Below are 18,250 nucleotides of genomic sequence, written 5' to 3' on the forward strand. Positions count from 1 at the left end.
ATATTATGAGCTTCTAGCCTGAACTTGGGGTCAGAAGGAGAAGTAGACTGGGCCTGTGGTCACTGCCAGTGGTCCCAAGGAGAAGGACCCAGCATGCTGTATACCTACATCTGCAGTCTGAGTAGGGAAGCCCACATGTAGTATGTGTCACTGTGTGTAAGCTTTAGCGGAGGCCCGAGAGGAGGACAGCAGCTTTTCCAGTGGTTGAGATGCACAGAAGTCACTAGGATTAATTATTCTGCCCTTTATAAATAAGAAAAACTTACCAGGACCCACTGAGCCTGTGAATGAATCAATACTTGAAGAAAAACAGCAGAAGGAAGTAGAGCCAACGAGCCTGCAGAAACAAAATTAATGCCTTCTCTTTCTCTTTTCCCTGCTGCTCCACCTAATGGACTTTAAATTCTCCTAGCCCTGCCTGGCCCTTCTCTGCTGTATCTACCTTTCCTGGCCCTCCTCCCTCCTCTGCCACAGTCTGTTGGGTGCCACAGAGGGAGGAGTCACAGCCTTGGACCTGGGCATTACACACAGGGTGCCCACGTTGAAGAGCAGCCTCAGAGGCTCTGGCAACATCTGAGTGGTCCTTGTTTGAGGTAAACACGGGTAGACCCGATGGGTACTGCCAGGACTTCTTTCCCTACTCCTGTCTTCCCTAGGGCCTGGGTGCATCTGGGACCAGGAAAGCTAGTGAGAAACAAAGTATATCCACTATCGCTGATCAGGGTTTCTGACCATTACGGGAACACAGACATATATGCAGTCAGATGTGACCAGAGTTGATATTAAAGTGATGCATGCCTGTAGTACATAGATATCGATGTTAGTTGCAACATTGCTTATGAACTTGGAAACTGCATGAGTCTTTGCAGCTGGGATCTAGTTAATAACCCCACAATGGGTTGCCATTTCCCAAGTGCACCTGGCAAAGAGAAGTGATCTAATGCAAGATATCAGTAGTATGAATGTGCTACCTTTGTAATTAAAAAACCGATATAACATTACAATAAAATAGTAGGCAGGTTTAATGTTCCGTAAAATATATTGATTTCAGTGTATCATAGATACATTGTGTATGTATCTGTGGTGGTGGTGGTGGTGGTTATGTGCCGTGGAGTCGGAACCGACTCAGCGACCCTGTACAGGGTTTCTGAGGCTGTCAATCTTTATGGGAGCAGAACACCTCATCTTTCTCCCGTGGAACAGCTGGTAGTTTCGAACTGCTGACCTCAAGGTTTGCAGCCCGATTCGTAACCACTACGCTACCAGAGCTCCTTGTATGTATCTGTAACTTGGTGAAATTCTCAAAAACAAACAAAAAACCAGTATACTGAGTTGTTATTTTGTTGTTAGGCACCAATCCTCACAATAGTTACATGCTTGAGTCTATGGTTGCTGCCACTGTCACTTCATCTTGCTGAGGGTCTTTCTGTTTTTCACTGACTCTTCACTTTACCAAGCATGGCCCTTCTTCAGAGACTGGTCCTTCCTGAGACATGTCCAAAGTACATGGTATGAAGTCTTGCCATCCTGGCTTCTAAGGAGAATTCCAGTTACACTAAGATTTGTTTGTTCTTCTGGCTGTCCATGGTACTTTCAATATTTTTTGCTAATGTCAACATTGAAAGACATAATTTCTTCTTCTGTGGTCTTCCTTATTCACTGTACAGCTTTTGTATGTATGAGGGAGGTTCAAAATATGGGAATATTCCATTAACTTTCAATTCCATTTTTCCACAAACTCTTTGAAGCCCCCTTGTATGAGGTGATTGAAAAATTTTGATTTAGCCTCTTTCAATGGATGGATTTGGGTCCTGTTGAGTTTCCCCAATTTTTCAACATCTGGGATATATCTTCAAGTAATACTGAATCAACTGTACAAAGATATTGCCTGTGTTTTGTGATGGGAAGTTGGAACCATCTTAAGCATTCATTAATAGGAGGCTGATAAAGTAAGTCATGATACATCCTAGTGATGGATTGCTATAGCTCTCAGCATGGATATATTGGCAAAGAGACCCATGTTATTGTTAAGTGCCATCAAGTCAGTTCTGACTTATAGTGGTCCTAGGTGCTTATAGTGGTCCTATGCACAACAGAAAGAAATTCTACCTGGTCCTGCGCCATTCTCACAATTGTTACTTTAGAGTCCATTGCTGCTACCACTGTGCCAATCCATGTCATTGGGAGGGTCTTCTTCTTTTTTGCTGACCTTGAACTTTACCAAGCATGATGTCCTTCTCCAGGGATTGGTCCCTCCTGATAATATGCCCAAAGTATGAAAGACGAAGTCTGACCATGCTGGCTTCTAAGGAGCGTTCTGGCCGTACTTCTTCCAACACAGATCTGTTTGTTCATCTGGCAGTCCATGATACTTTTAATAGTCTTCTCTAACATCCTAACTTAAATGCATCAATTCTTCTACAGTCTTCCGTATTCATTATACAGCTTTCACATACATATGGAGCTATTGAAAATACCATGGCTTGGGTCAGGTGCCCCTTAGTCTTCAAACTGACATAATCTATCTACTGAGAAGTAGAGGATTTATGCAGCAATATAACTAGCATAATCCTATTTTTCTTTAAAAATACAACTATGAAGTCTGGAAGAATTAAAGGGCAAGTACAAACAGTGGGTAATTTTATTTTTATCTTCATCTGTTTCCAAGATAAATATACGTTACTTTTAGAGTTAGAAAATAATATAATATAGTTAGAAAATAAAATAATAAATAATAATATGGGAGAGTGAGATAAAAAAACATGTTGTAAAGTCATTTCCTTTGACACTTACCTGTCTGACCTTCTGATATGGTAAAGCAATGGTTTGAGTACGCTGCTGCCCCTACCTGCCTTGGTTTGCTACATCTTAGAATATCATCTACTCTTCTCAGTGCACTTTCTCTAAAAATTGCTTGCAGGTACTTAAATCTAGTGAGACCATGGTTCTGGAGGTTGAACTGTTTTCCAGAGGGTAGGAGAGATTGCATATGAATGCTCCTTGTTTTAAGTCACCCAGGAGTCCTAGGTTGACCCTGTGCTTGCTTGTGGACATAGACGCAGGACCAGAGGTGAGGTCTGCTGGTCATTGCTTTGCTAGTTTGTCTGGAGAGCTGGGTCCTTAGGGGTGGTGAACAACAGGCAAGACCACACTCAGAAGGGTACAGAGCAAAAATGGCCTACAAACAATGAGAAGCAGCGTAACCTGATCTCTAGAACGAAAACCACATTGAAAGAGTAGAGTTATAATGTGTCAGAAAAGCTGTGGTTGTGTTCTTTGGTAGAATGTAGTGTTGCTTTTGAGTTGACAGTAGATGGCAGTGTCCCTCACTTTAGGACGACTTGGAAGAGGAAGCCGACTCTAGGGGTTCCAGAGTCCAAGAATAACACTACTATGATGACACATTGGGTTAAGCACTGGACGGCTAACCATGAGGATGGCAGTTCAAACTCACTGGCCACTCTGCTTCCGTGAAGATTTGCAGCCTTGGAAACTCTGTGGGTAGTTCTACTCTGCCCTGTAGGATTGCTGTGAGTCATAATCAATTTGACTGCAGTGATTTTGTTTTGTTTTATTGTTTTACTTTATAAATATATTTTTATTTTCTTAAAAAGCTCTTGTATAGAATTTAGATAGAGAAATGTGTAAAAATTAGTAGTAATTAATTGTGCTAATTCTCCACTTGAATGGGATTTATTCTAATATGTAAATTTTGCCTGCATAAGTCCATGGTGATTAATAATTCACTGTTGGATAGTAGTTTGTGTTGTTTTGATTGATTGCATGTTGATAATATGTGAGTTTCTAGCAATCGATCTGACTTTCATTTTTTCTTTCAGAATTAAGATACTAAGGAAGACAGTGAACTAGAAATGATAACTGAAATGATGTTTTCCTTAGAAAGTAAAACTGAAAATGACTTGGATTGAACATTTTTTTTTTTCTTTTGAAGTTTTTGGACTTTGTTTCCTCTGTCATGTTTAAATACCTTTCCCTTTAAGAGTATTCTTTTTGAACACAGAGAGTTCTAGCAATAAACATGTAAATGTTTGTGGTCTTTTCAGATACGGTTAAAAAACTCCAGGATCAAAAACATGATATGGAGAGAGAGATCAAGACACTCCACAGGAGACTGCGGGTAGGCTGAATCCGCGCATTTTACCTCCAGCTTTCTTGGTGTTGAGGTGGAGACAGGCCAAATGAACCAAACCCCTGGCCAGCCAGTCAGTTCTGGCTCACAGCAGCCTTATAGTACAGAATCTATTTCTACAAAAGCAGGCTGCCTCATCATTCCCCTTTGGAGTGGCTAGTGGCTTGAACTGCCAACCTTCTTATCAGCAGTCATAGCTCTTAACCAATTGCACCACCAGGGCTCCTAAGTCGTCAGACCATCTAGTCTCATGCCTCTTTAAATGCAGTTAGGACACTGCCACAGATTCGGGCTGCTACCCGATTCCAGGAAGAAGACTCTGTTAGTGAGTATAGGTGGGCTCTGAAAATTTTAGGAAGATGAATTTAGGAATTGAGTTTACATAAATCCAAGTATATTAACTCAACTATAAAATGTCTCCTGCAAAACTGTTTTCACAAGAGGTTTCTTCCTCCTTTGAATTTGACCTGTTTTCCTATAGCTGTAGCAACCATGGTGGTGCAATGGATTACTAACTGAAACGTTGGCAGTTCAAACCCACCAGCCACCCTATGAGCAAAAAATGAGGCAGTCTGTCCTATACAGATTGACAGTCTTGGAAACCCTGTGGAGCGGTTCTACTCTGTCCTATGGGGTCATCATGCATGGAAATCGACTCAGGTTGGGAGATGCTCATCTCGTGGTTTGGCTGCTCCACCTATTTGAGAACTGCTGTGGTGTGGGGAGGTGCTTCAGTGTGGCCCAGCACTGTGGCTCCCTCTGTGGGGGAGGATGCACATGCATCCTCCAGGACTGTGGGGGCAGTCGGCGCTCAGTGCCTCACCGCCTCCCTTTGGATTCTGTCACTGTCGGATATAGTGGGTTTTTTGTTTTCTTGCTTCCTCTTCCTTTACTTTTGATTTTTTTTCCTGTTAGTTTTTGATGCCAGACTATTTTTAGTTTGTCACTGTTAAGACCTTTTAGTCTAATTCACACCCCATTTATGCACCTTCCTGAGATTCTCAAAGGTACAGCTTTGTGGATTATAATGTGTTTATTTTCAGAAGACTGATTTTGAAATTGCAGGAGGAAGGGCGGCTTGGTGTCCTCCTCGTTAATATTTACTTAGCACCCAGGGTCCAGTGCCTTAGCAGGCTGGCCAGCAGGAAGATCATTTACTCATTAAGAGCAAACCAGAAAACAAGCTCACTACCTCCAGTTAGTTCCGACTGATAGCAACCATATAGGACAGAATAGAACTGCATCAGGATTTCTGAGGTTGTAGCTCTTTATGGGAGCAGACGGCCTCATCTTTCTCTCACAGAGTAGCTGGTGAGTGTAAACTGCCAACCTTGTGTTTAACAGCACAAAGCTTATCCCAGTGCACCACCAGCAATTCTTTCATTTAAGTTTACCCGTTAAATTCCCATTGCTGTTGAGTTGATTCTGATTCGTAATGACCCTATATAACGGAGTAGAACTAGGCCATAGGGTTTCCCGTGCTACAGCCGTTACAGAAACAGACTGTACTTCTTTTTCCTTCGGAAACTGACTGTTGTGTTCATACTACCAACATTTTGGTTTGCTGTCAAGTGCTTAACCACTCTACCACCAGAACTAAGACCATACCAAACCTGTTGTCATCAAGTCCATTCCAACTCATAGTGACATGGTGACCCTATAGGACAGAAACTAATTGTGTCCTCTAAGGTTTCCTAAACTCTTTATGGAAGCCAACTGCTACGTCTTTCTCCCATGGAGTGACTGGTTTGGAGCCGAGTGCTTTAAGCACTGTGTCACCAGGGCTCCTTTGTTCAGAATAAAGTCAATAACAGTGGCATTGCTCATTAGAAATGGGTAAAAAGTCATTTGTGGAGTACAGTCGCTCTACAGTAATCAATAATCTAATCATAAACAAGCAGTATTGCTTTTAAATAGCTACCTTCTCACTCTCTTCTGCAAGTAAAAATGTGCTCTTTGAACTTAGGAGGAATCTGCGGAATGGCGGCAATTTCAGGCTGACCTCCAGACTGCGGTCGTCATTGCAAATGACATTAAGTCTGAAGCCCAGGAGGAGATTGGAGACCTGAAGCGCCGGCTGCATGAGGCTCAAGAAAAAAATGAGAAACTTACAAAAGAACTGGAGGAGATCAAGTCACGCAAGTATGCTGTGTGTTTATGTTTCCAATCAGTCCCTGGTTTGTGAGGGGGTGTTAGGAGAAAAAGTGAGGCATGACTGAGCTTGGATCCAGTGGATAGTACTTCACCTGTCTGGGCTGTGTTTTATGACACCTGAAAAGTGGGCTGCCAGCATGGCTCTAGTCCTGTCATGCTCAGTTGCAAACAACAGTCCTCTCCTTCCCATGCCCCACACTCCAGCCTGTTACTTTGCTTCAAAGAATAGGCTTGCGATGAGATCGGGGTTCCAGAGACAAACCCTCACCCCATTCCAGCTAGCTGTATGATCTTGGACTAGGTCCTAAATCTTCCCAAGCTTCCATTTTCTCCTCTTAAGAATTGAGAAATCCCCGTTTCACAGCAATGCTAAGATTGCATTCGATCTTGCCTGTGAAGTGCGTAAGACCATGACCAGCATACTTTAGCAAGTGTGTTAGACACCATAGTAAAGAACACAAAGTGCTTCCTCCCCATCACTCAGAAATCTTCTCTTGTTCTCTTTTATATTACATACATGCCTGGGGTAGTACTTCTCCCATCTCACATAGAGACCAGTGGAAACTTGTAAAAATGGTTAGATGAGTTGGCATTTGTATGATATGCACAGACCTCTTTGGTGAGACTCCATCTAAGAGTGGGGGGTTGTAATGCTTGTGTTTATTACTTTCAGTAATTCTTCACTTGTTGTTGTTAAGTGCTGTTGAGTCAGTTCTGACCCATAGTGACCCTGTATAGGGTTTCCAAGGAGCAGCTGGTGAGTTTGAACCACTGACCTTAAGGTTCAAACCGACTTTGCAGTCCAGCGCATTATCCCACAGCGCCACAGCAGGACTCCAGTTCTTCAGTGTTGTTGTTGTTGTTAAGAGCCGTCGAGTTGATTTCGACCCATAGCGACCCTGTATAGGGTTTCCAAGGAGCAGCTGGTGAGTTTGAACCACCGACCTTGCAGTTCAAATGACTTTGCAGTCTGGTGCATTGGCCCACAGTGTCACACCAGAACTCCACTACTTTAGTAGATGTAGGAAAAAAATTTAGGAAAACATAAAACAGTGTTGTTGTTGTTTTTTAAAAAAACTGTGTTTTTGAAAGTAATCTTTATTGCTATCTGACTACTATTCAATATAGAGAAAAGCATCGCTAAAGCAGAACACTGTGAGAAAGATGATGATTCTTTCTCTACTGGTATAAAACTCATTCCCAATATATGACCAATGCAGGAAGTCCCAAAATCATGTGTGAGTGGAAATCCATTCAAAATACACAACTTATCAAAGGATTGTAGTGGATGGAGTAGGGAAAGTTCATGGATAAGGTTTTAGATTCCAAATTGCAACAAACCGTAGGTGACAAGTTTTGGTGTAGTATCACAGAAGCTAGCCTCAGTTATCTGGACAGGCTAATAACATATTCTGCCCTTTTCCAGTTGCATATCTCTGTGAGTTCTGCTGCTTTTCACAGAACAGCAGACTAGATGCAGAAGCTAAAAGAAAACCAAGTTGTGTTCTGTGAAGCCAGGCATTAAAGAGATTTTCAAGAATGTAATCATTGCCATTCTTCTCACTATGCCTTGGTTTTAGAAGATATGAGGGGCTTTAAAAAGTTTGTGGAAAATTCCTTAATTCCTTTTTTGAAACTTTTTATTGTGAATTGAGTGAAGATTTACCTGGAAGATCATCAGTTTTACATTCAATGGTTTCATCTCAACTTCCTCCCTGTGGTTCCTATTTCTATTCCACCCTCCTTCCCATCCCTTTTCAACTTTGTCCATAGGTAAATATGGTCCTTTTGATCTTGAATGGTTGACCATTCCATGGTGAGTATATCTTATTAGTGTTGATGTCGCCCTATATACCTATCTACTGCTTAACTGAAAATTGGGCCACTAGGGTGAGTTCCATTCTAGACCTGAAAGATAACCAAGGTCCATAGTCTCAGGTTCCTCCAGTCTTTTTATGACCAGTAAGCCTGGTCTTTAGAAAAATTCCATTAATTAAAAAAAAAAAATGTTTTATTGTGAACTGTGTGATAGTTTACATGGGTGAACATTAGCTTTACATTCATCCTATTGTATATCGTTTCTTTGCCATGGATACAATCCCCTCCATGCATCATCAACCAAACAAAGAATGCCGTTGATTTTTAACTCCATTTTCCCCCAGGCTTTTGGACGTTCCCTTTTATAGTAATTTTTTTTATAAACATGTTATTTGTACTAATATGTCTTGGTTTATTGTTTATTGAATTAAATACTTTAGGCATTTTAATTTCTACCCTAGTAAAAGTCAAAGTTGTAATCTATTGAAACAAAAGCACTTGGAGTCCTCAGTAATCACAACTCAATAAGAGTGTAAAGGGGCCCCAGGACTTAAAAAGTTCGATAGACATTGTTGATTGTTTAAGGCATCTGATGTGGGCTTTGGGTTGTTGATTCTTTATTCACATCTGATTCTGACAGCAGCTGTGTGTGAAACCCTGTGGTGTTACTGGAGAAAAAAGCCCTGTTGGGAGATCCGATGGGCACCCAAGACAAAGTTTCCTAAGGCCTAGCACAATTTATGTCCCCCTGTAAATTTCTCTGATAGTTACATGACACATACAAAATCTGCATCTGTCATCTCATTTCAAACTCAAGCTCTGTGTCTGTCCTCTTGGCAAATTAAAGCTGGCCAGAAAGAACATGGAATTGGTTTTTTAGATTATTGGAGATCTGTCACACTGCATTGTTGCAGGGAGTCACATTACTAACTTGGGTGTCTGTGCCTATTATCTTGGTTCTAATTCTGGTGGGAGACAGCAGCATTCTTGTTTTGCTTATCTAAGAATATGGGTTCTACTTTCCTTCCTTACGTGCAGGGCATTGTCTATAGGTCCAGTGCTGCTCCTGCAGATGTGCTGGTAGCACACATGCCCTCTGGGAAAGGCCATCCTCTTGCCATACCAGACCTCCGACTCTGACTCAGAACCTTTGGCCAGGTTGCCTCCCATGTCTCTGCTTGTTGATTGTTTGTGTCCTCACCTTACACTGACGCAGAGAAAATGGGATTTTATGCTACTTAACTGACTAACTGGAGTCCTGGTGTGGCGCTGTGGGCTACTACGTCAAACTGCAAAGTCATTTGAACTGCAAGTTTGGTAGTTCAAGCTCACCAGCTTCTCCTTGGAAACTCTATACAGGGTCGCTATGGGTCAGAATCGACCTGACGACACTTAACAACAACAACTGACTTAGGATAACCTGATGTTGTTGTTGTTATGTGCCATGGAGTCGGTTCCGACTCACAGCGACCCTGTACAGGGTTTCCGAGACTGTAAATCTTTATGGGAGCAGACCGCCTCATCTTTCTACCACGGGACCGCTGGTAGTTTTGAACTGCTGACTTTGCGGCTCGCAGCCCGATTCGTAACCATTACGCTACCAGAGCTCCTTAGGATAACTTGATAGAAAAGCATAAAAACTGTTTCCTGGAATGTGCCGAGTGAGCAAGAGCATTAGATACTTGATTCAGCCCTACGGGTCCTGCTGTTTTGTGTTTTTAGCGGATACTTCCCAATGCTTTCCAGTTGGGAGGGGAAGATGTGCATCTTCCAGTGCACACTTAAGAATGCTCTGATTTCCATGTTTCCAGACAAGAGGAGGAGCGCGGCCGGGTCTATAATTACATGAATGCTGTTGAGAGAGATCTGGCAGCCCTGCGGCAAGGGATGGGACTGAGTCGGAGGTCCTCAACATCCTCAGAGCCAACCCCCACTGTCAAAACCCTCATCAAGTCCTTCGACAGTGCATCTCAAGGTACTTTCTTCCATGTTATGCCGAGGGCAGATACTGTATTCACTCATATGTTCTCTGGTCTGGTCTGATACTCATCACCTCACTCTCTAGTTTCATCAGACATCATATACTATTAATGAGTTAGTTTCTGTGAAAGGTAAATTTTAATATGAGATTTAGAGTCTGTTAACTTCAGATATTTTGATTCACAGAGATTTTGTTCCTTAAACCCATCAGAAAGGCATAGTCTCCCACTCGGAAGTTCATACAGATTCCCATAACTTACTTGTTTTTTCCCTACATTTTATTTATTTATTTATTTATTGTTGTTGAGAATATACATAGCAAAGCACATACCAACTTAGCAATTTCTGTATAAACAATTCAGTGTTCTTCAAGTTTGGCAGCCATTCTCTACCTGCTTTTCTGAGTTGTTCCTCCTCCTTTAACATTATCTCACTGCCTTCTAAGGCTCCTTTCTAAACTTTCAAGTGCTGTTGTCACTTTGATCTCATATAGATAGTTCATAAAAGGCAGACCTTTATTACTAGTTAAGGTAAACTATTGTTTGCTTTTAAGAAAACTTCAAGAGTTTAGAGTTCATAAAGAGTATCTCAGGATCCCACTACCAGTATTAATGGAAGAGAAATACGAGCTATAAAGCAAATGGACATATGCACACTCATGTTCATGAAAGCATTATTCACAATAGCAAACACATGGAAGCAACCTGGTGTCCATCAAAAGCTGGCTGGATAAACAAGCTGATGTATACACACAGTGGAATACTAGGTACCTTAAAGAATGGCGAGGAAACACTCATAACATGGATGCATCTGGAGGACGTTGCACTGAGTGAAAATAGTCAAAAGGATAAATAGTGTTTGAGAGCCCAATTATAAATTGTCAAGAAAAGGTTTAAACACAAAAAGAAATGTTCTTTGATGATTGCCAGGGATGAGTGGGCAAGGGAGAGAATATCACTACAGAATAAATATGTATTAACTTGGGTGATGGGAAAGGCAGTGTACAATCAGGGGGAGGTCAGCACATTATGACGAAGGCAAAGTAAGTCACGAGAGGCACAAAAGAGTTACAGACAACAGAGGTAACTCCTATTACACACTTTACACAGTTTTGCAATAGCAGTAATAACAAACTAATCTACATGTGGATATGTAGGCAGTAATGCAAACTGAACAGGTATGGGTTGGAAAATAGAACTGCACACATGAGCATGCATCGTTTTGACAGAGGAGATTTCTACATATGTAGAAATATATAATTTATATAGTACTGAGCAAACAGGGCAAAGTTATGGAAACTTCTTAGCCATAACCAAACAACTTGATGGAATGAATCATTAAGGGCTTAGGACCACAGTCTTGGAGGACATGTAGGTTAATTAGCATAACATAGTTCACGAAGGCAATGTTCTATATCCTACTGTGATGAATAAACAACCAGTGTCTTAAAAGCTTGGGAGAGACAATCTAATATGCAACCTGTTGATCTGTTTCCATGTGGAATAAAGATGAATGAAGAAAATCAAAGACTCAAGGAAACAAGTAGCCCAAAGGATTAATAGACTAGGTAACCACAACTCCTACTACCCGGAGACCAGAAGAATTAGGTGGTGCCCAGTTACCACCACCAGCTGGCTCATGGTGCCACAGAAGACACTCTGATCGGATCACAGAGTGGGGAAAAAAATGTAAATCAAAATTCAAAATCTAAAAAGATCAGACTTAACTAGTCTGATAGAGACTGGTGGAACCCCCAAGACTCTGGCCCTTAGACACCCTTCAAACCTGAAACTAAACTCACCCCTGGGGAGCACTTTTCAGCCAAATAACAGAGAGACATATAAAGTGAAAAATAACAGTCATAAAGAATGTATTCTTCAGAACAATTGACCATAAGAGACCAAAATGGCAGCATTTGCCCCAAAACAGAGCTCAGAAGGCAGGAAGGGGCGGGAAAGGAGGAGGAAGAATGGATACAGGGAATCCAGGGAAAAAGTGGAAAGAGTGTTGTTACATAGGGGGAATTGAAGCTAATGTTATGAAACAAAATGTGTATAAATTGTTGAATGGAAAACGAATTTGCTCTGTAAACCACAATTGAAAAAAAAAAAAAAATTATCTCAGGGTAATAGTTTCAGTTTTTCTGCCTTCTTGTCTCTAGAAAGTCTGGAGTTCATGAGAATTTGAAATTCTGTTCTGCATTTTATCCCTTTTGATCAGGATTCTTCTATGGAATTGGTCAAAGTCTTCAGTCATGGTAGCCAGACACCATGTAGTTCTTCTGGTCTCGTGGCAAAAGAGGCAGATTCTGGAGTCCATTGCCTCAACTATTCCTGATCCTTCTTCCTTTGTTGCTCCAAGTGAATAGATAACCAATTGTTGTGTGTTGGATGGCTGCTAGTATGCTTTAAAGACCTGAGACAATTACACAATGCACTAGGAAATAGAAGCACTAAGTATGTTATTAAGCCAATAAACTAGAATGTCCCATCAAACCATGACCCTCAACCTGCAAACTAAGTAACCAAATTGCATGAAGTATTTGGTTGTACATAAGCAATTTCATTAGCTACCCTTTTTTTGCTGTTGTTGTTGTTGTGGTAAATACATCTATCATATAACTTGCAATTCAACGTTTTGCAGGTATGTAGCTAATTGACAACAATTACAGTAATTGCTGTCTGGTATATAACAATAGGTTGAGTATGTGACCCTCCCCTTAATTGGTGTTGCTTTTCCAACTCCTTGCCTCCTTCCTTCCCCCCTCACCAACACTGATAAACTTGAACTGAAACATTTGCTGTTTTTTAATCTTTTTATACAATGTTTGTTGTTATTAAGTGCCACCAAGTCGATTCTGACTCATAGTGACCCTGTACAGGGTTTCTGAGGGGCAGCTGATAGGGTTGAACTGCCAACTTTGCGGTTCTCAGTCCAGTGCTAATCCTACAGTGCCATACCAGGAGTCCTTTATGTAAGAGAGATCATATGATATAATATATGTAATTGATTTTTTAAAAAAAGTTATAATCATTAGTATTTACTGAGTAGTAATTTTTTTAAATTGTGCTTTATGGAAAAGTTTACAGAGCAAATTAGTTTCCCCTTTGATAGTTTATAGGTAAAATATTCCATGACACATTCCCCACAATATGTCAGCAATATCCCCATTTCCACCTGGGGTTCCCCATTTCTGGCCTGGGTTCCTCATCTACTTTCTTAAATTTTTAAAGTTTTTATTGTGAATTGAGTGATAGTTTACATGGGAAAATATTGGTTTTACACTCATCGTTTCACTGCAATGATGTAATTGACTTTTATAATTGACTTATTTCACTCAGTGAAATACGATTTCATTTCACTTACTCACTGAGTAGTATTCCATTGTATGTATGTACCATATGTTGTTTATCCATTATTTTGTATAGGCAGTTAGCAGATCAGCTCGTAATCCACTATGCTACCAGGGCACCTTAAAAACAGATAAGGGTTCAAATCTCCCCATATTCTTACCAACATTTAAAAAAAAATCTTAGTCACCCTAGTAGGAGTGAAGTGATATCTCATTGTGGTTTTGATTTGCATCTTTTGGATGGCTCATGAGGAGTCCTGGTGGCACAGTGGTTCAGTGCTCAGGTACTTACTGAAAGTCAGCAGTTTGAACTCACCAGCAAGAGAAACAATGTGGCAGTCTGCATCTGTAAAGATTTAAGACTTGAAAACCCTTTGGGTCAGTTCTCCTGTGTCCTTAAAGGTTGTTATGAATGAGAACTGACTCGATGGCAGTGGGTTTGGTTTTGAATCTGATGGCTAAAATGATGCTGAGCATCATTTCATGTATCTGCTGCCCATTTGACGGCCCTATTTGGTGAAACGTCTGTTCAAGTCCTTTGCCCATTATATGATTGGGTTATTTGTCTTTATATTAAGTTGTTGAAGTTTTATATTAGGAGGTTTCAAAAGTTTGTAGAAAATGTAATTGAAAGACAATAGAATTTTTCCACATATTGATTTTATTATTATTTTATATTTTTTATTAAGTTGTCAGATATATATATGGTTTCTGAAGATACTCTTTCTTTGGGATTACATCAGCACTAAATGAAAAACCATATGTAAGTACCCTTAGTGAGATCTGTGCTAAGAAGCCTGAGACTATAGAAAGGAATCAACTTTGGATTCTGTTTTTGGACTTGTTCAGACTGTGAGGGAGACTGACATTGAAGCAGTAGTCACATATGCATGTGTTAGAAGTACCTGTGTGTGGCACGAGGAGAGATTCGCAGGGGTTTGTTCTTGTTGTAATATAGTTACTGAGCATCCATGACCTGCCAAACTATTTATATAATACACTGTAGACGTACTCCACTTTGCTTTAATTTTGTATTTGAATTTCAATTGTTTATGGAATCCTTAAGCTCCATGATACAATTGAAAACTGACTACTGTCAATTCTGACTCTAAACCTATAAGATAAGAGTAGAATGGCTTCAGAGGATTTCTAAGGCTGTAAATCTTTATAGATGCGGACTGCTTCAGAGCAACTGGTGGGTTCAAACCACTAGTCTTTTGGTTAGCTGCCAAGTACTTAATTACTGTACCACCAGGGTTTCTTGTAGCATATCAAAAACCAGACACACAGCTATTGAGTTTATTCCAACTCATAATGATGCTACAGGACAGAGTAGAACTGCTCCATTGGGTTTTCTGAGGCTATAAAACTTGACAGGAGTAAACCACCTCATCTTTCTCCCTCAGAGTGGTTGGTATGTCCAAACCAATGATATTTCAAGTACTCCAATGCTTAACCTACCTATCCACCTATCCACCAGGGCTCCTTATGATATAATAACAAAAGTAAATGACATGGTTACTCTGGGGAAACAGAGGACTCACTAGAGGAAGTGGAAGTACCCAGACGTCTTCCAGTAGGTTTCCAGGGGAACAGAGAGCCTGGGTCACTGAAGAATCATTATATAGAGACCACTTGAGAAAGCTGTCATTGTTCAAGGGCACATCCATGATTTCCTCGTTTATTTGTCACTTGTGCAGGGCCAAATCCTACGGCTGCTGCAATGCCTCGAACGCCTCTGAGCCCAAGCCCTATGAAAACACCCCCTGCAGCAGCTGTATCCCCGATGCAGGTAAGTGTCTGTGACCTGGGTGTGCCTGAGGGGTGGGCAGGCAGAATCTCAAAGTGAAGGCTCTTTTTCAGAGTCATTCACACACATCAGGTGTAATAGTCTATAACAGGGTATCACTAATCCCTTCTGTGTGTGAATGCTCCTGTTCTGCAGTGCCCCAGCAACCCTTTCTTTGTGTTCTTGATATAAAGTCACTTTTGGAAAAGAGCACATGAAAGTAGCAGTAACCTGGTACCCTGTGAGGTAGTCTTGGCCTTACCTCCTCCCTCAAATACTAGGGTCTGGGAATATCTTCTATTTGAGTGGGTACTTCTGTTCAGTTAACTGTTGGCCATGTGTTTTTGTGAAGTTTAGGGTAAAATTATGCTGCCTCTGCTATGTAATGCCTTAAATTTAATAGCTTTGCATTTCCATGCATCCAGAAGGGGTTATGTTGTTAATTTTAAAGGAAGATAAAAGAAATTCTGTATGCTATTTATAGATTTAATGCTTTTTTTGTGTTCTCCATTAGTAAAAAAAAAAAAAATTCTGAAGGCATAAGTCAAAGCAAAGTAAAGGAACAAAATTGAATACACTACAAATAAGGCAAAATTTAACAGAGGAATGTTGTCCAGCAAGAAGTGGTTTCTTGACATTTTATGAACAAGGCCTCACTTTGTACATCTTTCTAAACATAGAAGATGAAAAATCCCATATTGATGACTTGATAAATCTGACAGTTACAAGCCACATTCAATAGCTTTTTCATACTTTATTAGTTCTTACAGTACTGCTCAAATCTAGTTGTAAATAAAAATGATGTGGAGAATAGAAGGAGAAATAAAAAAATACTTCTACAAAGTCATGTTATTGAGTGCTGTCAAGTTGGTTCTGTATAAGGTTTCCAAAGCTGTAAATCTTTATAGGAACAGAAAGCCTCATCTTTCTCCCATGGAGCCACTGGTGGGCTGGAACTGCCGACCTTATGGGTCACAATTCAGTGTTTATCCTACAGAGCCACTGGGCTCCCTTGTTAAGATAAATATATAAAAATGGGAAGCTATTGTTTCTCAATGTAACCTCCAACTAAGTCCATACACTTTTTGAAAGTGGCGTTTCCATCTCTCTACCCTCCCTGAAAAATTCTGCACCCTTGGATTTAAACCACATCAAAACAGTAGTTTGGATATCGTTGAGAGACTCGTCTCGTGTTTCTTTGAAGTGTCCTTTGAGTTTTGGGAACAAAAAGAAGTTTGAAGGGGCAAGATCTGGGCTGGGTAGTAGATATGTAAGGGTTTCCAGTGAAATTCTCGTAAGAGAGCCCTTGCTACCCGCCAATAATGAGCAGGTACGTTGTCACAATGGCAAAAAAAAATCCTCGGTGTAACTTTACTGGCCCCTTTCTCACCAGTGCAGTTTTCCATCGTCTTAAAACTTCTTCCTAATAAACACCGTGATTGTCCTGTGATCTTGGAGAAAACCTGTCAACATAACTCCAAACAATTGCCATGTCTTCTGAGCTGACCTCTCTGCCCTGAAGTGAATAGGCCCAGCAAGTTCCCTTGGATGCCACTGTTTTTTTGTGTTTTTTTTTGCCACTGTTTTTTGTTGTTTTAACAGTGTTTTTTAATCATCACCTTTACTTTCAACTAATCATTTTGTTTCATGTCAATGATTACACTCTCCTCCCTGTAACAGGTTATATCCTGCTTCCGTTTTACATCTTATATTTCCTGAATTAATAAAGCAAAAGTATTTGATGTATACATACAAAACAAAAAAATGTCATTTAAATGTCCATAGGGCACATTTTGCAATATGGACATTTAAATGACCAGTCAGCTGCCCACAGGCACATAGCCTTTCTCAATCTGTGAGCCTGGAGTACTCAGCTGCTCTACCTCTCCATACCATTGCCTCTGCCACCGTCTCTGCTATTGCCACTTTTATGGGTATTTTCTCATGCCACTCATGCTCTTCCTTCTTGATTGTTCTGAGAGCTTCTGTTTCTGAGATGAAAGATTAACTCCTCTCCAGTTTTAGTTATGTATCATCTACAATTACAGTTGTGATTAATCCTATTAGCATTACTCACAACTGAAAATCCTATTACCATTATCTCCCATCCCCTTTCACCAGATCCATCTGGAAAAGAGAAAAACTATCTACCTTACCCCCTTCATTCTGAAACTAAGCACACTCATGAAAGCTGGAAAAGACCAGCCACCTCATGCCATTATAGCTCCCCATTTTTGATAGCCAGTGTCTAAATTGCCTGTTTCTATCAACCCAGTAAGGAGTTCTGGTTGAGTAGTGGTTGTGAGTCAGGCTGCTAACCTCAAGGCCAGCAGTTCAAAACTACCCACTGTTTCCGTGGGAGAAAGATGAGGCTTTCTGCTCCCGTTAAGATTTACAACCTTGAAACCCTATACAAGGTTGCTCTGAGTCAAAACTGACTCCACAATACCTAACCAGCCAACCAAATCACCCCAGTGCACTGAGGAAACAAACTTGATCATTGATATGAAGAATTCTTCCATTTCAGTTAGGATTTTGAGCAACTGTATCCATAAGCAAAGATCCAGCGCATCAAATTGTAGCAATTTACACTTGCTTACAGTATCAAACTTCTTTATCTTCATTGGTTGAGTTCTGGTCAGCTAGCTATCCAAGCTAGGTCAAATGAGTACTATTTGCAAGTTTGGGAGTTCATGCACACCTCCCCACACTCAGACCAAGCTGGCCACTTCTCAGCTTTCAGCTCTAGCCTTCAGTGGCTAGGTCCATGGGCTCAGGAGTTCACACATTTTAGCAGGAAGCCACATTTTTTTTTGTTTGTTTGTTTAATGTTTTATTGTGAATTATGTGATAGTTTACATGGGAGAACATTAGCTTTACATTTATCCTATCGTATATAGTTTCATTGCCATGGTTACAATCCCCTTCATGCATCATCGACCAACCAAAGGGTATACCCTGCAAGCCTGCTCCCTGATTGTCAGCACACAGCCCCTCTCCCTCTCTG

At 40.7% G+C, this 18,250-nt stretch overlaps 1 protein-coding gene across 1 annotated transcript in view; it reads left to right on the top strand.

Moving 5' to 3' along the window:
* Window positions 1-18,250, top strand: part of SPECC1L (sperm antigen with calponin homology and coiled-coil domains 1-like) — a 168,485-nt gene that overhangs the window by 66,906 nt on the left and 83,329 nt on the right. Inside the window, exons 5-8 of the mRNA XM_006874947.1 lie at window positions 4,065-4,138; window positions 6,117-6,292; window positions 9,934-10,097; window positions 15,155-15,246. Coding sequence (XP_006875009.1) covers window positions 4,065-4,138; window positions 6,117-6,292; window positions 9,934-10,097; window positions 15,155-15,246 — 506 coding nt within the window. The remainder of the gene's footprint in view (window positions 1-4,064; window positions 4,139-6,116; window positions 6,293-9,933; window positions 10,098-15,154; window positions 15,247-18,250) is intronic.

This window comes from Chrysochloris asiatica, unplaced genomic scaffold, assembly GCF_000296735.1.
Source record: "Chrysochloris asiatica unplaced genomic scaffold, ChrAsi1.0 scaffold00306, whole genome shotgun sequence".
Classification (NCBI taxonomy): Eukaryota; Metazoa; Chordata; class Mammalia; order Afrosoricida; family Chrysochloridae; genus Chrysochloris; species Chrysochloris asiatica.